Source organism: Dermochelys coriacea, chromosome 1, assembly GCF_009764565.3.
Source record: "Dermochelys coriacea isolate rDerCor1 chromosome 1, rDerCor1.pri.v4, whole genome shotgun sequence".
Classification (NCBI taxonomy): Eukaryota; Metazoa; Chordata; order Testudines; family Dermochelyidae; genus Dermochelys; species Dermochelys coriacea.
This window is the reverse complement of record NC_050068.2, coordinates 159,122,461-159,148,050: the sequence shown is the minus strand read 5'-3', so window position 1 is coordinate 159,148,050 and position 25,590 is coordinate 159,122,461. Positions and strand designations below refer to the sequence as shown.

Genomic DNA, 25,590 nt, shown 5'->3' with positions numbered 1-25,590 from the left:
ATTTTATCCTTGTTTCTTCACTTCCTCTCCCACTTCTAACCTGTCTTTTCCTTCCCATTCCCAGATCTCTCTCTGCTGCTAGTGCTATAGATATTTGAAATCTGTGTTTTACTTATCTAATCTTTTGAGTAAGAGGAAACTTTCATCTCCCCTTAGTTCTGCTACCAGTGAGTCCTGGGGCAAAAACTCCATAAGATCTAACATATCTGATATTTTAATTGCGCTACATTGGGAATCCACCCTCAACTACCGCCTCCGTTTACATTGATTATACAATGGCCACATTTTCAAGCCCAGGTTATTAACATATGCCCTTGATCTCTTCCAGCCAATCCTTTATCCCGATCTTTATCCCTCCAGCCAATCCTGACAACGCTTACACATGTGCTTAACTTTAAGCATGCATATAGTTCCATTGACTACTTGTGTGCCTGAAGTTAAATGTGTCTGTCCACAGGATCAGGTACTACATAAACTCAAGAGTAACCCTAAGTGTTTATAACACTTTTTAACACTTTTTTTTCCCAAGGTTTAGCAGGAGCCAAGGAGTAAAATGAAATTCAAATGCAGAAGAGCTTCATAGGTGGAGCCAGGCTGCAAGATCTTAGTCCAGTGGTTCTCAAACTGTAGATCAGGACCCCAAAGTGGGTTGCAACCTCATTTTAATGGAGTCTCCAGGGCTGGCGTTAGACTTGCTGTGGGCCAAAGCCCAAGTTCCCCCCTCCTCCCTCCATCCCCTCAGGCTCAAGCTTTAGTCCCCCCTCCTGCGGTCATGTAGTCATTTTTGTTGTCAGAAAGGGGTCGCTGTGCAAGGAAGTTTGAGAACCTAGTCTATTTCCCCCCTGTAGTCAATTCCAATTGTAGATGTACTTTTCAAGTGATCTTGGTGGAAATAGTGATTGCAGCTTTTTATAGCTCTTGTTCAGTACCTTATCCAAGGTGTCTCTCTACAGGCAACAGGCTGCCTAGAACTATACATAATGGGATACTAACAATTCAAAAAGAATTTGATCCTTAAAAGCTATTTGTGGAAAGTACTGAATGTATCTCCTTCTTGAATTAGTGTTTCAATGCTCTACCTCTATTCCTCCTCCCCTTCCTTTGTAGACATGTGGATTCATCAAAGCATTTTACTGTAGCGGGCTAATTTGATTAAAGGTCACAGCAATATATCTTCCCTTACAGTGATTTTTGCATAAATATTTGAGTTTATTCTCCACAGCAATATTTATCTCCGTTTATAAATTTAAGATTGTACTTATGTATTCATCTAAGCTTAAATTGAATATGAAAACAAAACCCCCTTTCTTTTCTGGTTTTGCAGTTAAATATTCTGGTTGACACTGGAAGCAGTAATTTTGCAGTCGCAGGTGCTCCAAACCCTGATGTAACATTGTACTTCAATACAAAGGAGTAAGTATCTTTATAAAACTCTTTGAATAGGATTGAATGTCCTGAGTGCTGGCCTGTATGTGGAAAAGACAATGCAAAGCAGGTGGATGGGCTTCTATTGCAGTTGATTGCTGAATGTGGTGCATATGTCTCTTGTTTTTAGCACGAGAGTCTACCACCCTTCCTCATGCTGAGTAGCTCCTTACTCCACAACTGGTTCCACTGATTTCAGTGAAGCTACTTTCGGCATGAGGTGGGTTTTTTTTTTTTTAATCTGGCCCTGAATTACTTGTAGGATACCATGTGCTCTAGAACCAAATACAAGATCAAGATAAGCTTCAAGATTAATTGAAATAGCCTCAGGCCTTGTCATCTCAGGGTTTGGCTGTTTTCACCATTTTTTCTTCTTGCCTACCTAAAATAATTTAAGCTTTCTGCAAAAAGATGTAACTATATATCTAGATTTGCCAGAATTTCACTTTTACTTTTTTTTTTATCATTTTAACTGATATCAATCAGACATGCCAAACCCACAAAAAACCTGCAGAAATTGGGCTTCTTTTTGGCTTAATTGGCTTGTTGGCTAGTTTTTTGGCTTGTAGCTTGATTTTTTTTTTATTTATTATTATTTTGAGAGAGGCTCCCGGCAAGCAGAGGAGGAAGATAGTCAGGGTGCCCAGGAGCCCACCACAGTTCCAGACTGCACATTGGGGGCATCTAGTCACATAGAAAGTTGGGGTTCTTAGGGATTGGCTTGTTTTGGCCTTGTTTTGAAATGGGATTAATTTGGGATTAGCTTGATTTTGGGTTTATTGTTCGTCGGTGTGCTTATTTACCACATGAAAGTTGGCAACTGTGATATCAATGTTTATTTTTAAGCATTTTTAAAATTTTTATTTTTAATTTTAATAGTTGTGAAAACTTATGCATTGTAATTTTTATTATATTTAAATTTTCACAGTTGTGGGAATTTATGGGGGTGGTTAGAGAATTATTTAATGACAGTAGACATTGAGATTCAAAAAGTTAAAGCTTTATAACCATTAAAATGTGACTTGTCAACGTTGTGTCAAAATATACAGTGTAAATGTCTTTAAATCAAAGTCTGTTCAGAAGCAGCATTATTCTTACTCTCTTTCTATAAATTTTGATTTATCATCTAACAATATTTCCTCTTCAATGCTCTCCCTGTGATTCTTAATATTGTGAGTCTTTGTATGCCAACTGAACAACCCTTATTCAGTAAAGATTTTAAGGAGGATATAAATGTTATGGGGAAGCTATCACCTGATAGCTTCCTGAGTAAAGCTGTGCAAATAACGGATTTTTTCGGTTTGCTGGCAAATCAGAAAAACTGGGCAAAAAAAATCAGTGGGTCAAACCAAACATTTCAGTTGGATTTAGAGCATTTTTAATGTCTTAAAATGTATTAAATTTGAAGGACGTTTCTAAATCAAAAGCCGTTTTGAATTTTAAAAAATCAAAATGTTTTGTTTTAAAATGTCTAAAGGAAAGTCTTCGACTGTTTGGGAATTATTTTTTGTTTTTTTTCTACATGAACAAGTCAGCAAAGCTGACGTGAATGTCTGCAAAATGTTTAAATATCGCTCAATCTGCATTTTTTTTGGCCAAAAAAGTTTTGGCTGAAAAATTTCACCCGGCTCTACTCTTGAGTTGTGAATGGAGGAAATCCCCCCTCCCTCCGCTGGTAAGCTTTCAGAAGCTAAGGAGGATGGCCAATTCCAGCCCTCCTGTGAGGGCCATGGGGTGGGGGTTGTGGGAGGCCTTGATGAGTATCCTAAGGCTCAACGGGTGGGAGTGTTTCCTCACTGGGAACCCATGGATGGAGTCTAGAGTGTGGCAGGGAGAGCCAGGAAGATGTTTCTCGATCCTTTGACCCCCTCCATGGGGGCTGTGGAGCAGTGGTAGAAGGGGGAAGGAGGTTTTCCTCTTACCCTACACCCTCTGGGGTCTGCTGATCCCCAATCCTCCAGTAAACCACGCTCTTTCTTGCCTCTGCCCCAGAAGGCCTTAAAACAGCCCCAGTCCTGCAAACATCCAGAGGCTCAAAAGAGGAGAGCCTAATTTCCATATCTCTCCTAGGCTGTGTAGAAAACGATCCTCTATGTTGAGGACCTGCAGAGAGTTGGGTCTCCCTTTTGTATAGACTGTAGGACATCAGAAGCTTAGGGACTCCTTTCACAGGCTGGTAGGTGAGGACTGGGTTATGAGGAGACTTCATGGCCAACAGCCCGGGGGGAGGAGGAGATCCTTCCTTGCCCTTCTTCTCTTCCCCAGGACTTCTTAGTATCTGTAGGGACAGGTCTTATCTCTAGGATGTAGGACCATTTTAAATCTACCACCCACCCCCATCCTAAGAATTACCATACAAAACACTTGAAGGCTGTAATTACATGTCAGTGTTTTGTATATGTTGTCTTTGAAAAACACTGGCAGAAAAAATGGACATTGAAATCCAGGGCTAAGGTTGTTCTTTGCTGTGCTTGTAATGAGTTTCACTAAAATAACCACAACTGAGACTCACTCCTGGGAGATAGTTAACAAAAGGTAGGTGACACTGAGGGAATACAGAGAGGAACAAAAACATTCAACAAATCCTAACTAAACATAGTATAAGACTTTGTAGCACAAGCATTTTGAACATACGAACATGGATAAATCACATGTTTCTAATTCCAAACACTTCTTTAAAGCATAGACATACTGTGAGTGGAATCCTGGTCCCACTGAAGGCAAGGAGAGCTTTACAATTGATGTTGGTGGGAGCAGGATTCCACTCCATTGCAGTTTACAGAGGCTAAAGATAGGTGCCTATTTTTATTGCTCTAAAACAAAATAAAAATAATTTCAAATCCTTCCTCCCCGTCAATTATATCTCATGCAATTTCAATTCCATTAGACAACAGCAGTACATGCTGGGGATTATGAGGTGCTCTGACAATCTTTCATTTGAAAAGTTAATAGTTCAGCTACTCTTAGTTTAGTATGTAAATTATCATCCATAAGGATCTGTTTCAGTAATCCTAAAGTGAGATAGTGAGAATGTTCTCTGGTAATGGATGGAAACCACTTGAATCTTTTGCAAGCGAATTGTCAAGAAAAAAGTTTTTAACATTCTTTTTCTCATGCTGTTCAAAAAATACTTGTTGGTGAATGTAGCTTGCTACTTTTCCACAAAGGATTTACTTGAACTGTTGTGTGGGGTGTTTAATATATTTCAGATGATATCATGTTGAGTCTTCAATTAGCCTAATCCTTTATTTTTTTTAAAGTTACTTTTTCAAATTGTTTGGTCGTGAAAATCCATCTAGTTTTCTTCTCTAAAACCTTTTAACTTATCAGTTTTGTTAGCTAAGTCTACTGCCTTAGAACTGATTTGAAACGTCTACTGGGGCATGCATGTTTTTGATCATCCCTTGGACTTGGGAGGTAAATCTAACTACCCAGTCAAACATATCTTAAAAATTGAGAGCCAGGAATATCCATAAATTGAGTCTACAGCCAGAAGGGACCACTGGGATCATCTAGTTGGACATTCTGCATGATATGGGCCATAGGACTTCCCTGAAAGCATTCCTGTTTGAACTAGCATATATCTTTTAGAAAAACATGATTTTAAAATGGTCAGTGATGGAGAATCCACCACAACCTTTGGTAATTTTTTCCAATGGCTAATTGTCCTCCCTGTTTGGGCAAAAGAAAAGAAAAAAAAATGTGCTTTATTTCTAGCTTGTTTTAGCTATATCTAATTGACATCATGCTAAAAATATACATAAGGACAAGCAGAAGTAAGTCCCACTGCCTAACAGTATTCTTGTATGGTTTTAATGGCACATGCACCGAAGAACTGAGTCCAAATAGAATACCCAACTTTGCCTTCTTGGCTAAATATTTAGTAGTTTAAACCATGGAAGAGGTTTATGAAGAGTTTTACTGTTTTGGTTTGGTGGCTTTTTTGTGTTTTGTTGTTTGTTTTTGGCGGGGGGGGTGGTTGTTGGTTTGGTTTTGGTTTTTGCCTTAGAGGAAGAATTGGCAACAAGGGAAATGGTTGAAGGTCTGCTTGGCATGTTGATGTTTTTGTAATTGGGGGAGGGGGGGGAAGAGACAGAAACAACTTTTCATTCAAATAGTTCAATCTATTGATTCTCTCATTCTTTGCTATTGTTTGAGTTTCTTTAGACATTGACTTGGATCTTTGGAGACTGTAAGGGATTTACAGGAAAATATGAAGCAAACTTTCTCTCTGCCTGGTTTTACTGGCTTGTGGGGTCTGGGTGTGGCATTTTTGAGTGGTGAGTGGGGATTATGAAATAATTCCATGTACTGATCATGGACAAGTTGGGTGCTAGGTTTTCCTCATATTGCTCTGCCAGTGAATCTTCTCCTGAACTGATCTGCTTTCAAGGAAGACATGTATTGGGTTATGTTTTATTTAATACTGAAGATGAGTACACAACTAGCACTCAAATGAGACCACAGCTTATTTCCATTTTTGACTGAAGTCAGACTTGAAGTGTTTTTTGTGTTTGTTAAACTGATTCTTCTTGGGTTTTTTTTCTCTGCATGTGTGTTTTTTAAATATTACAGTAGCATGTACGTTATGCTAGGCACGCTCCAAGTACAGAAGAGGTTAGTCTAAGGCCCAAATCCTGTAACATGTGGGCAGACTACAGTGCCCATGTGGATCTGGGTGTAACGGTCTACCGAGGTGTGCAGGATTGGGGCCTAAGAAAAGACTTCCAAAAGGTTTGGCTTTTAATGTACTTTTTTTCTGTTTTGTTAGCGACATAAAACAGTAAATTCAGAAATAATTTCAGTCACTTCCCCAGTTCCTCATTTCCCTCTCCTCTTCCCTCCCCTAGATCTAGTCATTGTCCCCTCCCTCACAAATCATCAACTCCTTTGTCACAAAAAAAATGCCCATCAACTACAGGTGCTGGTGTCAGTGGTGCTCCTGAAGTGCATGCCCTGCTGCTTTGGCTGCCTTCTCGACTTGTGCCTTCTGCCTCTTAGAAAGAGCCTAAGGCTTCTATAGGCTGCATCACAGGAGACACTGGGGGGGCTTCAGTCCCATGTGCTGGCGGGGAGAAGTAGGGTGCTAGTGGCCCTACAACCCCCATAGTTGCTTTACATGGAAGCAAGTCAGGGCCTTTTATTTATCCCAGAAATTCCAGTGCACTCCCTTCAGGGAGTGCTGGAGCCTCTTATGTTTTTCTAATCATGGCCAATATGGTTTGTGTAGGATTCTTTTTGTGTTTGTTTAAAATACTGGGACCATGAACTAGAACAACTTACTAGAAGTCAAAGACTCACTAGAAGTCTTGGATCAGTCAGATGAAAATATTGGCTTACTCTGGTCATGCAGTCCAGAGCAGATGTAATAAGTGTATATACATGCCATAGAATAAAACTACCTCCATCAGGGTGTCATCAGATCCCAGGATGCTGATGGGTTGTCATTCTCCTAATAAATGAGTGAAAGTGATTTATAGAATAAGGGTTAGATGTTCTCAGTGTTGCTAGCCACATGTATTCAGAAATCAGAAGTATGATTTTTCTCCCCCTCTTCCCATCCCCCTTCCCCTCCTCCCCCTAAAAAAGGGGGCTTAAAAACGGTGACCATTTATAAATGATTTTTTTTTTGCCTTCCGGTATTTTTGAGCTTTTTATATGGAAGCCTTCACCCCTAATTTGTGTGTGATCATTTCAAGCTTCAAATACGACCTTTAAATGCATTCACACAAGGAGATCTCACTGCTTGCTAAGAAGAGAAGGACTCTCTCTTCTTAATCCCTCCTATCCTCTGGTGTTTGGAAAGCTGTAATTTTTCACACTTTTTTGCCCCCTTCTTTATCCAGCCCCTCCCCCACCAATTCACGCTCTCCCATACTCTGTTGTCCCACACAGGCCCCCCCCCAAATATACCTGCCCCCTTTTTTCTCTCCCTTTCCCCAACCCCTTCAGATTCCTTCATAAATAGTGCCAATTATTCAGACGCAATTTTGATTTTATAAAATTGTTTTAATATTACAATACTGCTTTGAGACTTCATTTGGGATCAGGTCAGAGGTGAAAGTAAGCCAGTAAACCCCGGGGTGGATCAGCTTCCCCAGGTGCAATTTAAAGGGCCTGCGGCTCCCAGCAGTGGCTGGAGCCCCTGGCCCTTTAAATTGCTGCCAGAGCCCCGCTGCTGGAGGCCTGGGGTAGCGGCGGGAGGGCTGGGGCAGCGATTTAAAGGGCCTGGGCCCTTTAAATGGTCCCCGGAGCCCAGCCACTGCTTCCCCAGGGCTCCGGCAGGCTCTGGGGATGATTTAAAGGGCCCAGGGCAGTAGTGGCGGCCGGTGCTCCATCCCCGGAGCCCTGCTGCTGGAGTCCTGGGGAAGCGGCAGAATCTGGGGATGATTTAAAGGGTCCAGGGCTCCAGCCACCGCTACCACCCAGGACCCTTTAAACTGGTGCCAGAGCCCCCGGCTGCCACTGTTACCCTGGGGTGGGGGAAGGAGGCACTTGCTGGTACAGGATGGGCTGGGGCTGGCTCTGACCTCCCTCAGCCCCGCCCCTTCCGCCCAAGGCCCCGCCCCACCCCTTCCAAGGGCCAGAGCCAACCCCAGCCCAGTCCCGTACCGGTAAGTCCCTAGTCTTATTTTCACCCCTGGATCAGGTGCCCCATTGTTCTAGGTGCAGTACAGATGGTATACACAATCACGTTAACACAACTGTAGCAGTGACAAGTTAAAGGTGGTATGACTGCTTCTGAAATTTAAGGAAGGCGGATGCTCCTCTGGTTCGAGGACATGTTTAGTGACTGAGGTACACACCTGGCAGGAAGTTCATGAAGATGTACTACTGGAAGCAGATATTTCCAAAATTTGTAGGGGAACGTGCTTCATAAAACTGCAATCAAAGAAGAATATCTCTAATTCAGATGCATGAAGGAAGTGATTTTTTTTTCCCCAATGGAGAAGAGGAGAATAGACTCTGCAAGCAGACTTTCTAAAGAAATCCATAAGTGCATTAGAAAAGAAGTGCCATTAAGATAAGGGAAAAGTACAGTTTCAGTATGTACTGTACTAAAGGTAGCACTAGGAAAGTGGCATTGAAGAAATGCCCCTAGAAGTGGTGCATTAGTTCACCTTTCTTTTTTTTCTTTTTGAGGATTATGGACTCTAACAGACCACAATGACTTTTTAATGGTTAGACAGCCCTTAATTTTAGGGAATCTATGAATGGAGAATGGAGTTTAGGATTTTTCTTTTCCCCTACCACTAGGCGTAAGGGCTTTAAATTTAAGTGAAAATTTTTAAGTTGAAAACTGCAGTTTGGCTGACTGATAGTCCAACAAAATAGCCAGATGCCCCCTGTGCAGGGGTGGATGGAGGGCAGCATTTGGAACTATGATTTGGTCTTTTGTTCATGGGTCAGAAGTTTGGGTATGCAAGAAAGTTGACACTCTGCTTCTTGAGAGTGCTTGCCTTTCCCCCTTTTTGGACTGGAGGTTGAGCTCCAAAGAAAGCTTTTGCATCCTTCTCTTCAACAAGGGCTGTGGGAATCACATGCAGATCAGGCTGAGGTTTCTTAAGGAGTTTTCCATTGAGCATGAAAGGAGTTCTCCTTTTCTAGGGAATGTCATGATTGTATGGAAAAACTGTGAGCCTTCTATGCAATCTTGGATGCTTATGCAGTCCCTTATACACTACACTCATTGCTACTGACCTAATAAGTTTCATGGTTTTTTCCCTGGCTCTGCTGAGCTTACGGAAGACCCTGTTACAGAGTAAGTTCACAGGAAAGGAAGCAAGTGAATTGACCAACTTCCACTTGCCTCTTGGGAGAGGGAAAAAATCTGGAATCCTTGTAACAAAAATATTCACAGCTATGTTGGTTCTCAAGGAAAAAAAGTGCTGAGCTATGTTAATGTGATAACCATTTTGGTGGGGTTTTACCCCAATTTTTTGGGGGGGAAAGGTATCAGGTTATGAAGTCAAAATTTTCCTGTCCTTGGAGGTTGGACAATTTTTATTTATATATAATAATAATAATAATTTAAAAAAACATGTAAGGTAAACTATTCAACTTCACTGTGATTTGCAAAGATACAATGCACAATTTTGGGAGAGGATGCTGTGTTGTGTTGCATAGGCTCACTGCACTCTTCCTCAAGATTCCCATGAACGTTAGAAGTTAGGGGAGTTTTGCTTGGTTTTGGATTTTGATGCAAAAAATTTTCATCCAGCACATCTTCATATGAGAACCATATACAGATGGTTCAACAAACACAGCTTGTTTTTAATGTATATTTATTTAAATTATACATTATAATACTGTTTTACGTATTTACACATATTTAGTCATCGCTATAAAACTCACTAACTTAAAGGCTCCCAGCAAGGGCGGTTCTTACTCTGTGATAGTAAAGACGTTTTTAACTAAACTAAGCCCTGTCATTTGGCACTAAAACACTGAATGCCAGGAAATTGGATCAAAAGTCAATTGCAAGAAATTCAAGTTTCATTGCTCTCCTGTAATGTTCAAAAAAAAAAATCATTGTGAAGTTCATGAGATGATGATTGTGTTCTTGTTAGAAACAGGGCCTTCAAAATAAAATCCTAATCACTCTGTTTTAGTGCCTATGTCAAGGCTCCTAAATATGACCTACATTTTTAGCTTTTAAAGAATGGCTTTTGGCATGTCTGTCTGAAAATAAAGCACTAGGCTATGGCAATTCCATTTTCTTATACCAGCCCTCCTGCCTTGCACACATGTGCTTGGTGAGGCCCTGATCCTGCTCTCATTGAAGTCAAGGGCAAAACTCCCACTGACTTTAGTGGTGTAGAATCAAGTCCTGAATGTTAGTGTTCAGAATGCTGTATTCAGACTTTCTTCAGGAAGTAGGACCATACCAGCCTCATCTTACCTCACTTTATATGTCTCCTTGTCAATCTCCAAACCCAATAACATAAAACATTTCTAGTTTCCAAAACCCGTGTGGATTTGCCCCTTCCTTCCTTCCTTTCAGAACTCATGATTCCTTCTGCCCTTCTCTTTGACTTGCTGTTTCTAAACTTTTGCTGCCCCAAGTCTATACAGAACTTTTCTCCTTCCTCCTGTAAGTCAATGAGTCACTATTAAATCTGTCTCCTTCCTTGAATTACAATTAAGACTGCCTGAAATGCATACAACTTGTGTTTTGTTGCTATGTAACTAGGAATTACATTCCTATTTACCCAAAATGGAATTTTGAATAATGTTAATTAGATGTCTGTCTAAAACTATTCAATTAGCTTGGCATTTCAATTTCAGTTTTGAACACAGAGCTTTTCAGTTTCCTGTAAATTGAATGTTTGCAGTGGTGTTGTAGCTGTGTTGGTCCCAGGATATTAGAGAGACAAGGTGGGTGAGGTAATATCTTTTATTGGACCAACTTCTGTTGGTGAGAGAGACAAACTTTCAAGCTTACACAGAGCTCTTCTTCAGGTCTGGGAAACTAACTTGAAAGCTTGTCTCCATCACCAACAGAAGTTGGTCCAATGAAAGATATTACCTCACCCACCTTCTCACTGTAAATTGAATGCACTATTATTTATGTCTATACTGGTAATGGTGCATCCAGAATCAGGGTCCTATTGTACAGTGTCTAGTACAATCCCAGATTAAAAAGCCATCTCAAATTCTGAAGAGTTTAATCAGTGAAGGGGTTAAATACCAAAATAGGGGGTCAATTTCTCTTTCCATTCTCTACCCTTACAATCCTCCTTGAGTGTGTGTGACTTGTTTTCCAGAAGTCACTTTTTTTTTTCCTTGAGTAGGAATAATTTAAAGTTAAACAGTATTTGCATGATAAAGGAGCAGTTCATTTATTTTATAGCATCTCTTCTGTCTCCCACCCCATTGTATAGGTCAAGTACATATAAGTCACAAGGCACTGATGTCACTGTTCGGTATACTCAAGGAAGTTGGACTGGAGTGCTTGGCACTGATGTCATTACTGTTCCAAAGGGAATCAATGGCACCTACACTGTCAACATTGCTACCATTCTGGACTCGGAGAATTTCTTTTTACCGGGGGTTAAATGGCATGGGATCCTTGGACTTGCCTATGATGCCTTAGCCAAGGTAAGGCTCCTCCCCCACCCCACCTTTCATGATTAAAATAAAGCAAAAAATAAAAACAGGGTAATGAAGGGAGGTGCTTTCAAATGTCCTGGAGCATTCCCCTAGAGGCTTTAGACTCCTTGTTCCCCCCATTTCTCCCCACAAGCCCTTAACAAAGTTGTCAAGGCTTCCTGCCAGTTGCCCAATGTCCGCTGGGAGCCTATCAGGTTTGGCAGATCCCAGCAAACCTAAATGGAGCTAAAAGAAAAAGAGTACTTGTGGCACCTTAGAGACTAACAAATTTATTTGAGCATAAGCTTTCATGAGCTACAGCTCACTTCATCAGATGCATTTCACTGAATAAAATTTAATTTTAGATAAATAGATAAATATAAATAGATAAATTTCAGATAAATTTGTTAGTCTCTAAGGTGCCACAAGTACTCCTTTTCTTTTTGCGAATACAGACTAACACAGCTGCTACTCTGAAACCTAAATGGAGCTGTCACCCCCAATGAGGATTTAGGCTTGTCTGGGGGCTGATGACCCAGTTTTTGCTCATTTGGCCTGAACAATCTTCTAGTGGTGGAAGGTTTGGCTGTTGAACATACTACAGCACCCGGGTAAGTAAAGTCTGGTAGGAGGCCACACATCTCCTAATACATATAAGGCTGGGACATGGAGCGTTCTTGATGAATCTCTTTATGCTTGCTTGGAAGCTGATGCATGTACTAGGCAAAGCCCCATATTGCTGATTTTATTTCAAACAAACAAAAACCAAACATGCACTGAGATTTGGAGTATATATATCTGTAACGTAAGAGGGGAAAAACTTTTACAAAAACATGCATAGGATAAGTTATTTTTATATACCACACAAAGCCCTACTATTAAAAAGCCAGGAAATTTGGAGGGAAAAGGTTAAATTTACAATAACTCTAGAGATCTGGAGATGAAAATCAGACTACCCAAACTACCTTAACTCAACATTCATTGTGCTGCCCTGAGAAATCCAGAAACTCAAACTTGCCCACTTATAATGTAAAATGTGTTAGCAGTTGCCACCAGAACTAGAATGCTTTACACCTAATTGGATGGCAATTACATTGAGTTGAACCTTCCTTACTGTAATTTGCTGTCACTGAGGGTAGCAGGGAGGGAAGGAGCTATTTTTCAAATTGCTGATTAGGCAAATAACATACTCAAGGATTTTGCTCTCTTTTTATTAAGGTATTGGTCTTATGAAGTTCTAAGGGTGCTCACCTCACAGGATCAGGCCCTAGTGTTCTGTGTGCTGAACAAATAGCCAAGTGTTATGAAATGCAGAGCTGATATATCTCAATATAAACCTGCACAGCTTAACTGCTTTTATAGAAAGTGTAAAGGCTAGCGTGGGGGCACAGTATCACTCTAGATATGTAGTGTATGATACCAATTATTAAACCAATAGTTAATTGTGGTAAGTGCATTTTGATATTCCACCCCTTCCAAAGGAAGGAAGGTGAGATTTAGAAACTGAAGATTAGAGTTCAAATCTGAATTGCTGGATGATTGAGCTCTAAAATGCTGTCATTTGACCATGGAAAAGTGGCAGGGAAAACTGATTCCTGATTCTTCTGCTGACCCACAATGCAATAAATGGCAAATCCTTCTGGAGAAATTGAGTGCCCTTCGGTGCTTTTAGCAGTGAAATGCGTAGGCTTTGTCAGGAGCCAATACTGCAATCAATGAGTACACTGATGTCTTCTGGATGCATGTAGCAATGGCCAAGAATAAAAATGTGTGAGAAATATCTAAAGACAGGGAAATGACAAAAGTTTGTCTGTTCTGTTTTCCTTTTAATTAATTATTTAAATCTGGAGTGTTTGTTCATCACTCAGTTGTCAGAAATTCATCTTAGTCCACTGAAGAGAGATTTTGTGATTTGATTCGCTTGTTTCCACAAAACCCTTTTAAAATGATTCTTAAAGCAGTTTATCATCTGAGCGAATAATCCTGCATTTATCTGTTTTTTTCTTTTCTTTTTTTTTTTCCCCCCTCAACATACTCTAGCCGTCAAGTTCTGTGGAGACATTCTTTGATTCCCTTGTGAGTCAAGCAGAGATTCCCAACGTTTTCTCCCTGCAGATGTGTGGAGCTGGAAGGCCTGTTTCTGGAAGTGGTACCAACGGAGGTAGTCTTGTGGGTATCTGTCAGTCTGAAAGGGAAAAATCATTCAAACTAATCATTCTCTCACTTTCCAGAGTTAATAAACATAAGAAATCTATTTTAATTTAAAAAGTTTAAAGTGCCTCTTTATTCTTTCAACCTTTCATCCATTTGTACTTAAATATGCTTCACTAATTACCTTTGTTTTTTTTTCTTTTAGTGTTTTTTGAGCCAACCGCTACATTTTATATTGAATTTTTAATTAGAAACTTGTAAGAAAGAAGCACTGTCCCTTAACTTCTTGACTTGAGGCCAGATTCACCACCTCTGCTCACACTCAGTTGTCCCTTCCTCTGCAAGTAACATAATTTCAATTAACAGGAACAGTCGGAATAAAGTAGTAGTTGATGTGAATAAGGCTGGCAGAATCTGGTCCCTACTCCTTGCAAATTTTTGCTACAGTTATTTTTGACAAATGTGCAAGTTAATACACTTGAGAAATGTATATGACAAAGACCAAATTCTGATCCTATTGTACATAAGAATGGCCATACAAGTCATCTAGCCCAATATCCTGTCTTCTGACAGTGGCCTGTGCCAGAGCCTTTAGAAGAAATGAAGAGAACAGTATAATTTTGTATGATCTGTCATTTAATCCCAGCGTCTGGCAGTTGAAGATCTAGGGACACATAGAGCTTGGGGTTGTGTCCCTGGCTATCTTGGCTAATACCATCAATGGACCTATCCTCCATTAACTTATCTAATTCTTTTTTGAACCCAGTTATCCTTTTGGCCTTCATAGTATCCCTTGGCAATGAGTTCCACTCACCCACCAGCATGAACTACTGTCATTCCAGTATATTTTGTACCCCGTTATCCATCAACTTTGTGAAAAAACTTGTGCAGATACAGACAGACATAATCTTCCTTTCCAAAAGTGGAAACCCATTATTACTGTGTCCCATGGATTATCTTCATTCCACCAAGTTTCTACAATGCCTATTATATCAATATCCTCATTTAATGCCAGGCACTCATCTTTCTTCATCTTAGTATTTAGTCTTAGTATTTTGTCTTCTAGCATTTGTATATAAGCACTTGTGTATTTTGTCAATAGTCAGTTATTTGCCTCCATGTGTTTATATTTTAATTGGATTCTTTTATGTGTGACTGTTCCTCACTAGCTACTACCTGCACTTTACCAATTTATTTCCTATTCTTTGTGTTGACTATAGAGTTCCCCCTTTAATAAATTCATCCCTAAGGGATATCTCTGCCCAAACTGCATGCTTCTCTGCACCTGTTGGCTTTCCCCCAGCCCTTAGTTTAAAAAAAAAAAAAATCCTCTACAGCCTTTTTAATTTTACATGCCAGCAGTCTGGTCCCATTTTGGTTTAGGTGGAGTTCATCTTTCCTGTATAGGCTCCTCCTTTCCTCAAAGGTTCCTAATAAACTTAAAACCTGCCTCCCTACATCATCATCTCATTCACACATTGAGACACTGTAGTTCTGCCTGTCTGCATGTGGAACTGGAAGCATTTCAGAGAATGCAACCATGGAGGTCAATAAGACCAAGAAATGGCCTTAAATGAAAACTATCTAACTTTAGTGTATCAAAGGTACAATTAACAGAAATAGAAATGCTACCAGGCACTAATAATGGTAGCATTGACTCAACTGCCATATTGCAGTTCTCTTAAGTGCATCTAAAAATTGCATTATTAGGCTAAATTAACTCTTTTGTACTCTTAAGTGAATTTTTAATGTGAAGGCTAAATGCTCTTTCCCATTCTTGTGTGTTGCCTAGATTCAGCCTTGGCAGTATCATTAAAAACTCTGTTTAATTTTAACTCAAGAAGGGAACACCCATAAGGAAATCAATTTGAAGTTGGCAGGCGTTGCGGGTACTTAGGACATTTCAAGAGGAGGTCCTAAATAGGAATTTGACTTGTTAACTATAGCAAGTGCCCTCTGGCATCTTGACATTTGAAATACTTGAAACATATCCTTTTATCCAATTGTATTCAACAACTGAATTTTTGCAGATGGAGCTCAGTAAAATGCATTTTTCCTTTGTAATCACAGTTTTCTTAGTTTTTATGCAAATACAGGGGGGAAAAAAGTTTGCATTACTCTGAAACTTACGATTTTGTCTCTTCAGATCATGGGTGGAATTGAACCAAGTTTGTACAACGGTGATATCTGGTACACACCTATAAAGGAGGAATGGTATTACCAGATTGAAATTCTCAGACTGGAAGTTGGAGGCCAGAACCTTAACCTGGATTGCAGAGAGGTATTTGCAATGAGAAAACTGTTTGTCTATAGGTTTAAAAAAAAACAAAAAAAACAAAAAAAAAACACCCTAACTATTTTTTAAGCAAAGTTTTCATTCATTTGGTTTAAAACAAAAAGTTAAGCAATCAAAGTTAAACTCTTTGTATTGCCCTTCTATATGGAAGTATTTTGCAGCCCTCTTTACGAAATTTAAAAGTTGGTGACAACCCGTGAAAAAGAATAAACTTTGTACATCTTAAACAATATGATGTGTTTGTATATATGCCAAACACATTAAAAGGAAAATGTTTCAAACAGCACTGTCACAGGATGGCTGGCCCAAGGTTACTGAAATAGGTCCAGCGCCTCTGTCCCAGAACAGCTGCTTCTAGTTGAGCCAATTAAGAGGGCAGGGCTGCCTTTGGGCTATAAAGGGTCTGAGGGAATTCAGTGAGGACACAGCGGTCCTTACCCATATGCAAAGTATGCAGCTGCCCCAAATTTCCTAGTGCCCTGTGCAGCTGCATGCTGTTCCAGCCCCTGCCCCGCCTCTTCCCCATGGCCCCCGTCCCTGAGGACTGCAGCAGGGCTGGGCCTGGGACTCACCAGTGGCAGGAAGTGCAGCGACCTTGACACAACTGCGCCACTGGTGAGTGCTGGGGGGTGCCTCCCCCCCTTCCTCCAAGCCAGCCCCGTCCCTCCCCTCCCACATGGAAGCCTGGGCCGGCCGCCCCCCCCACACCCACACACACAAACACCATGGGGGAGCTGCGTAGGGCCCCAGAATAGCTAGGGACGGCCCTGAGTGAGGGTAAAACTAGAAGGGGACCTGCAGAGTGAAGCTGCAGGGAGAGGGGGTCTCCTGTAGTGGTCCCTTATGAAGGAATTTGGGGCTGGGTAAGAAGATTTAGCTGAAAGTTTTTTGTTTTTCCTTTGGGAGAAGGGAAGGTAGACCCTAGCATCTTCTCCATCTGCTCTGATAGTGGGAAGAGACTATACCCAGTGTAATGCTAGGTGCAAGATTTTGTTTTTGTGTTTTCTTTTTTGGAACTTTGTGTTTTAACAAATAAACCAGGCCCCAAGAAGGGTTCTGAGTGGATGAGCAGAACTGTGTGCAGTTTTGTTTAAGGAGCCCTGAACAAAGCGAAAAGGGGGCAGAGCACTGCAGAGGCACCACTGGCCACAAGGGGTACTCAGCTGCAACCACTGTGTAACAAGCACCTTGAAATGGTACTGGTGAGAAGTGGGTTGCCATTGCTTCAGTAGCCTTTTGGTATGCGTCCTTCACAAAAAAACCTGCCACTTAAATCTTTAGTTTTATCACTGAAGTTAAATATTTTTGCAAGTACTGTTGCTGCTATTATTTTCTGTCATTTATATAATGCCCAAGCCATGCTAGTCACTGTACAGAAGTCTGAAGACATAGTCCCTGCCACGATCAAAGCAGACCCCTAATTAAAGTTTAGGAGCTAAACATTAGGCAAAGGTCAGAGTAGTTATAAGGTTAGCTAGCTTGTTAGTCTTTCTGCATTTGCATAGATGCAAAAATGATTACCCTGAGAGGATGAATTGTGATTGACTGGACTTACCCTTCAATATTTGCGAATGAATTAGGATATAGAGCATTTTTGTAAAACTTACAGTCACAAGAGACAACAGTCCTCCTTTCCTCTTTGGAAAAACTAGTCTCTTTTGCTTCAATCCTGGTAAATTGTCTAGTATTCTATTGCAGTTATGGTCTTGATCCTTCTGGGTGAGGATTTGGGGGAGAGAAGTGCTGAGTTGCCAGCATAGCTGCTACATCTGGTGGATTGTTATCTGTGATCCAGTAAGATTAATCTAAGGCAAGCAGGCTTTGCATACTGGTGGGTCTAAACACACTGTGACTAGCATAGAAAGCATTGAGCTGTTAGGTTGTGAGTAATATTGCTTTCTTTGCACCTTCACGTATATTTCTGTCAGTGGATGGCCATCATGACTGTGTTTGCTATAAACTACTTCCAAGTGCAGCTCTCAGATGCTAGCTGGTGGTGACAGGAGTAACTGAAAATAATAAACAGGCTGCTGTGCTTATCATTTGTGTTCACTAGCTTGTAGGGTTTGTGTTAAACATACATGTCTTGACCACAACCTCCTCCCTCAATTCCCTTTCCCTCTGCTCCATAGAAGCATTTCTGCACGCATGCTGAATGAACACTAAATGGTTTGATGTAATGCTTAAACTCTCCGCATTTCTTTTAGCAGTGCTCAGCAATCCAATCCAATAAATTGGAAAGAGTACAACGAAGGGCAACAAAAATGATTAGGGGTCTAGAGCACATGACTTATGAGGAGAGGCTGAGGGAGCTGGGATTGTTTAGTCTGCAGAAGAGAAGAATGAGGGGGGATTTGATAGCTGCTTTCAACTACCTGAAAGGGGGTTTCAAAGAGGATGGCTCTAGACTGTTCTCAATGGTAGCAGATGACAGAACGAGGAGTAATGGTCTCAAGTTGCAATGGGGGAGGTTTAGATTGGATATTAGGAAAAACTTTTTCACTAAGAGGGTGGTGAAACACTGGAATGCGTTACCTAGGGAGGTGGTAGAATCTCCTTCCTTAGAGGTTTTTAAGGTCAGGCTTGACAAAGCCCTGGCTGGGATGATTTAACTGGGACTTGGTCCTGCTTTGAGCAGGGGGTTGGACTAGATGACCTTCTGGGGTCCCTTCCAACCCTGATATTCTATGATTCTATGATTCTATGATCTGCAGGACCAAGCACTACCAAAAGAAGAACAAAGTATCTTTTGGTTTTAACAAGATTTGAGTTTCATCAGTGCATTTCAGAACTGCATTAAAATATTCCATGTAATTGATCTTCATTAAACTTAAGGATTTAAAATTGTGTTACTTCTGTAATTTAAGAGTGTAAACTAATTAAAGATTCTGTTTCCTTGTTTGTTTGTTTGTTTTTTAAAATTGTGCCATAAACATCCAACTCATAAATAATGTTGCATATATTGATTCAATTGATAGAAAAAGAAGTTCATAGAAAAACCTACCATTTCCACATGTTTTTATCATTAACGATAGTCACTAACAGGTATTTTGTAAAAGGCATGCCTTGTTAATGTTTATGTATTCATATACTGTACTTATGCTTCAGAAGCTTCTTAATTTACTGGATTTTGTATAGTGAAGAGAAACGTCCATTTTGCAAGCATGGATAATAATGTGATAAGACTTGAATTCACCATTCTGGTTCAGTGGTTCCTTTTTCACTTCTGCCTTTTTTTGCCTATTACAGAAACGGAGGTAAAAAGTAGATGAAGTGTTTGGCATTTGTATTGTTGATGGTGACTCGTATGACAAGCACTGCTACTGAAAAAGAACAGTCCAGTCATTGTTATGAAGCAACTGACTACACCATTTAACCCACATACAGTATATTAACTGTGCTCCTTCCCTCTTGTTCTTTTAGTATAATGCAGACAAAGCAATAGTGGACAGTGGTACCACTCTCCTTCGCCTGCCCCAGAAAGTCTTCAATGCTGTGGTCGAAGCAATTGTGCACACATCTTTGGTAAGCTGATCTTGTAAAACCTGCCTTGTTCCTAGAAGGAAAACCTGCATGTGGATATTTTCGGGTGTTGGCTAGCACTAGAGTTCATGAGTTCTCAATCTGGGGGGTCCCGAACTCGTGTCTGGAGGTTGCGATCACCCTGCCCACGTTGCTAAATGGGCGATGACTCTGGGTAGGGTCGGGTCCCAGTATGGAAAAAGGAGTCCTAATATGGAAAAGGTTGAGACCTATTGCAGTGGCGTTATGCTTGTTCTGATGCACTGAAGAACCATTAATGTGATTCCCTGCTTCTCAAATCCAGTGCACTTGAGTCTGACAATTAGTTCACTGATTCAAAAGTAAATGTTCATGAAACATAAAGGGCTGATTCTACAAGCACTTCCTGTCAGGCATAATGCCTACTGTCATTAGAGTCTCATGGACTTCAATGAGACTATTCATATCTATAAAGCTACTTATGGGCCTGATTCTGCCACCATTATGTTTAGAAGCATCTTGCTCTGGAACCAGTTCTACTGAAATCAGAACTGTTCATGGAGGGGGAGTCAGAGTGTCGGACTCTGACTCACATGAGTAATGTTAGCAGGATCGTGTTTAGCATCCAATATACTTCAGTAGCAGTACTTTCTACTGCAACACAGTGCTGTAGTACCACTTTCAACATGTTTTGCTTGTGGAAGGCACTGTTTCATTGAAGTATGACATTTGCTTAGATTAACATTCTGTTAAAAAGTGGTGGTGGGAGGGGGACTCTTAAATTCAGCTAAAATCCTTTATTTTAATGACCTGCATGGTCCATTTATGTGGTATAAAGCCATGCCTCCCAAAATATATTGGTTTGGCATATAAAAATAAGGTAGACAAGTGTAATGTAAGAAACTGTTATTCTTGAAATCAAAGCAAGCATTCAAAACCGTATAGTCTTGTCCTGTCCAGGTAGAATGCCAGCACATGGTATTTTTCAGACTATAAGCTCTATCTTCCTAGAGAAGGTTGAGAGAGAAAAGAAGTATTTTCTTTCTAAATTATTTTTCAGTAGTTCAGACCAAAGGCTGAAACTTTCAAAGTGCTGAGCACTCTGTCCTGGGTCAGCCAACCACTTGGCATGTGCTTAACTTCAAGCACACAAGTAGTCCATTGACTTCAGTGGGGACAACTCCCATGATTAAGTGCTTGGCTGGCCCAGGAACAGTGCTCGCCACCTTGCCATACTGAAGCCCTTAACACAGAGCAGCCTGTTCAGTGCTGGATAGCCCATGGGCAACTTTGATCTTTCAGAGTCCTTTGTGGAAATGAGCAGATCACCATCTCAAAACATTTCTCCAAACACTGCTGTTATCCATTCTTTGTAAAATAAGTGAACCATACACACCATGTGGGAGGAGTACTATGGCATCAGTTGAGCAGAGCTTGTCCTAAAGGGACCAAGGTCAGTTCAGTAGTTAAGATGTTCGCCTCAGACTTTAGAAATCCAGGTTGAATTACCTGCTCTGCGTGTGATCTTGAGTAAGTCACTTAATCTTTATGTGCCTCAGTTCCCCATGTGTGAAACAGGGATAATAACACTTCTTTACCTCAGTGGTGATGTGAGGCTAAACTAAAGATTGTGAGGTGCTCAGATACTATAGTAATGGGGGTTATATAAGAATGATAGACGGGTATTGCATTAGGAAATGTTGAATTCTAAATGATTGATGACTGTGTTCTGACTTCCAAATGGTAGGGGTTTTTTATTCACATATTTATTTTAAGACTTTAGAGAAAGTTTTAAGCCATGTTTGCAAACACGTGTCACCACTGAAATTTTCTATATAATTAATTTCCGGATATATGGCTTCAATTTGTTATGAGAGTCTATTTTGGTGAATACGCATAAATAAACCATGTGAAAGGAAGTTGGGTTTAGCTTTTTTTGTTCGCCTACACAGAATGTTTGGTGTAATGGTGTTTCATACAGCAAGGTACTGTGTGGTGTGTGCTGTTTCATAAGGAAACAGGAACAGGCACAAAGTACTGCACAGGATTAAGGAAGTGTGTTTGTCTTGTCTGGCATCATGTCAACATTTATGTGCTTCAGGGAGTAGAACAGGATGTTTGTCTTGGGTGGAGAAGCTCTGCAAGGGTTTATTGTTTGCTTGGTTAATACCATGGCTGTAGTGAGAAACGCTGTTAATCAATTTTATTTCAAAAGCATGTCAAGTTGTATGAGGGTAAGGCAGGAAAAGGGACTAAATACCTGATCCAAAGTCTGCTGAAGTCAGTGGAAAGGTTCCCTTTGATTTCAAAGGGCTTTGGATAAGGCCCTAAATTCATAGCTTGGAAATCACATGAAGACAGTAGTGTATCTCTGGAGAAGCGAGGAGGTTCTTGACTTTGTTAGATTGTTTGTGTTTAAAATGTACCTATTCCTTTGTATCTATGCTCAGCTCCAGATGTACATGAAAGTTTGGGGAGTGAGTGAGGAAGCGGCAAAGGCTAGTTACTACTTTTCCTGTTTTGTTAATGTTGCAGTAATTGCTCAGGGAGCTTATGAGTTTGACCATCCTGCCTACATATTTACTGCAGCTAGTTAAATAGTTTCTAACTATTCTGTCCCTGCTACCAAAGCTAAATTAGTGTTTTGATCCACAGACCTAATAGAGATGTTCATGTCCCACAGTCCTTCCAAAATCCTACCACTAGGCATATTAGTCCTTTTGTGTTTATGCCACAATAAGATTTTTTAATAAACTGTCTTAACACTAATCAGTTTGATGCATTAGAACAGCCTGAAGGGTTGACATGACCTCACTGATGGCTTATAATGGACACAAGCTTCACACGTCTTATCACAGAAGAAGACAAACATCTCCACTGGACTTGTCCACCCTTGAGTTCCCCTAGTTAAGGGAGAAGAAAGCATGCCTAAATACTAAAGAGATTAAAATTATTGTTATATGCGTCTATTAGAGGATATGTAACATGTGTATGTCACATTTTTTTTTCGATAGATCCAAACATTCTCCTCTGGATTCTGGACTGGTTCCCAGCTTGCATGCTGGGATAAAACCAAAACACCATTTTCCTTATTTCCTAAACTTTCTATCTACCTGAGAGATGAAAACTCTAGCAGATCATTTCGGATCACTATCCTACCACAGGTTTGAACTTGTCTTATTATTTGGATTTGATCAGCCACACTACAGTCTAAAAAAGAAAAGGAGTACTTGTGGCACCTTAGAGACTAACAAATTTATTTGAGCATAAGCTTTCATGAGCTACAGCTCACTTCATCCGATGCATTCAGTGGAAAAGACAGTGGGGATATTTATATACACGGAGAACATGAAACAATGTGTGTTACCATACATACATCCGATGAAGTGAGCTGTATTTTTGTAGCTCACGAAAGCTTATGCTCAAATAAATTTGTTAGTCTCTAAGGTGCCACAAGTCCTCCTTTTCTTTTTGTGAATACAGACTAACACGGCTGCTACTCTGACTACAGTCTAATAATTCCTTACAGCAACAGAAGTAAACTTTATGATGACATAGTTCTTTCATCTTTGCATTGTACAGCCTGCCTTCTCATCCCATTTGTATAAAGCTATTTTGGTGATGCACAGATAATCCACCCCAGTCATTTATTTTACCTATCAATGGAATTCCTACTTACAAAAAATGTTTTTAATGGTTGTCTGAACAGGGCTACTTCTAGATCTGCTGAACATTTCTGATGAAATTTGAAAAGTAAATTTTAAAAGGGAAAAATTTCAATGACACTTTGCAAAAACATCCCCATTTTTTTGCTGACTGTGGAGCAGAAGGGGGAGTTTTCAAATTGTCAGGAAAAAAATTCCAAGAATGCTTTTGTACTCTCTTCTCCCATACAGTGTGAGGCACTTCTTTCTGAAAATGGCACTCTTGGCAAAGGACCTTATTATCCCTTTGCCAATTTCCCAGTTTGTTTTTATTGTCATTATAGCCTAGATGTAGTATGTACTGCCCGTTTTTTAAAATATAATGTTCCACTTCTGCTTTAATCATAAACCAATATAATTCCTGATCGCCTTTTCAGCATCGGTGGCAATATGAACTAAACATCAATTAACATCAGTTTTACACCCTCTTACCTTGACTGAAACATATAGGTAAACTTTACATGAAATAAAGGCTTGATGTAAGCTTTTTCTGTATTGACCATGTAGCTTGACAGTCTTTCGTCCCCTGAGTGAGAAACAAGGGTGTGGAACGGACTTTAGTTTATTCATTTAGAGGCTTGAAGCTGACATGAATGCTCTCTGGATCCACTGCATCCAGATAATCCTTTTTGAATATTTCTGTAATTTGAGTGCATATCCCTCCACCCCTCTTCCCTCCCCACACATAATACAAAACGTAAAAAGTTCACTTAGATGAAAATGAAGGTGACTTTTAAGTGACAGCTAATTAAAAGTCCAAATTTAACTAGTGTTCCTAGTTCTTAACTCCACTGACACTCTTCCCAGTTTTAAGTATCTTACAACACTCATCTTGCTCTAATTCATTCATTCATTTCTTATGAACTCCTGAGTGCTCAAAATTAGAAATCAAAAGCTCTGGAGAACACTCCAGATTAAGAGCCGTGTTTTTGCATGCATCCACAGTTATGAACTAATGTCATTATCTTTTAAATACTGTGGATTACTGCTACTTATTTTATTTATTTATTTGAATGAACAGCTTTATATTCAACCCATCCTTGGGATTGGACAGAATTTAGAATGCTACCGGTTTGGCATCTCTTCCTCCACCAGTGCCCTGGTTATTGGTGCTACAGTTATGGAGGGCTTCTACGTTATCTTCGACAGGGCTCAGAAGAGAGTGGGCTTTGCAGTTAGTCCATGCGCAGGTAAGAGAAACATTCCCCTTGGGAAATATCTGCCATTTTCAAAATTGGAGCTTTATCAACTGCTCTGTCAACAAGGGCGATCATTTTACAAGTTTGCAATTTGCAGATAAGTAGAAGCTAATGTGAATTTTCCACCACTGCCAGTAAAGATGAGATCATAGTAATAAGCCAGCACAGCTTGTAAAAGAGTAAAAATTGTGACTCTGACCTTTCACTAATATCTGAAAACATTAAGGTAGGTACAGGTGGAAAAGGTGTATATAATTTATGAAAGACTTTTACAGGCTTTTGATGGTCCTAAGCAAATGGTTAAGGACATGTTGTTACCAAGGGGTACAGAGTAAACTCTTGTCACTCATCTCTTAACTAGTCTTTAGGGAAACATAGGAGAGTGCATCAGTAATTCCCCTTGTGGGGTGCCAGAGCCTGGGCTCCATCACAAGCCTAAATGCCCACATTGCTATTTTTAGCCCCACCGTGTGAGCCTGAGTCAAATGACCTAGGCCCTAAGACTTGCTGCCATGGGTCTTTTGTAGCTGTGTAGACATACCTTAAGTGAGCCTAGCCAGCTGACTTAGTTTAGAGAAGCTTCTAAGCTGGTGGGCAGAGAGCCAAATGAGCCATAACTGGCTACCTAACAGCTTCCTCTCTCTCTCTCTGCCCTGTCGTTGTCATAAATCCATGAAATGTGGATACTTCATTCAGTTCTGAGAATCTTACTTCAAATAAAAGGGATTACACTTGCTGAATAAGAATGAATCTGTATTTATATTAGCTAGGATATAAACTGATCACCAGCTGGTGCCGGGAAGAATTCCACTCTCAACCAACGTCCTCAGCTCTGTGGTATAGTATCACACATTTGTCCATGTTTGAGTAGCAGCCGTGTTAGTCTGTATTCGCAAAAAAGAAAAGGAGTACTTGTGGCACCTTAGAGACCAACAAATTTATTTGAGCATAAGCTTTCGTGAGCTACAGCTGTAGCTCACGAAAGCTTATGCTCAAATAAATTTGTTAGTCTCTAAGGTACCACAAGTACTCTTTCACATTTGTCCATGTTTATTATGAGAACTTGCTTTCTTCATGTGATGTAAGCCACTGTCTAAAACAGGCTATTCTGCAGATGTGGCAATTCCCACATACATGTGAAAGTTGATACATGGCCAAATACACTAGTTACTCTGAGTTCACTTCTTGACAGCTTCTATATTATGGATATACAAGAGGTCTG

General features: G+C 40.3%; 1 protein-coding gene across 1 annotated transcript in view; it reads left to right on the top strand.

Moving 5' to 3' along the window:
• BACE2 (beta-secretase 2) overlaps positions 1–25,590 on the top strand; it is a 62,808-nt gene that overhangs the window by 33,694 nt on the left and 3,524 nt on the right. Inside the window, 7 exon segments of the mRNA XM_038379872.2 lie at positions 1,325–1,413; positions 11,310–11,526; positions 13,558–13,686; positions 15,815–15,949; positions 19,388–19,489; positions 22,480–22,629; positions 24,191–24,359. Of these exon segments, the coding sequence (XP_038235800.1) occupies positions 1,325–1,413; positions 11,310–11,526; positions 13,558–13,686; positions 15,815–15,949; positions 19,388–19,489; positions 22,480–22,629; positions 24,191–24,359 (991 nt within the window).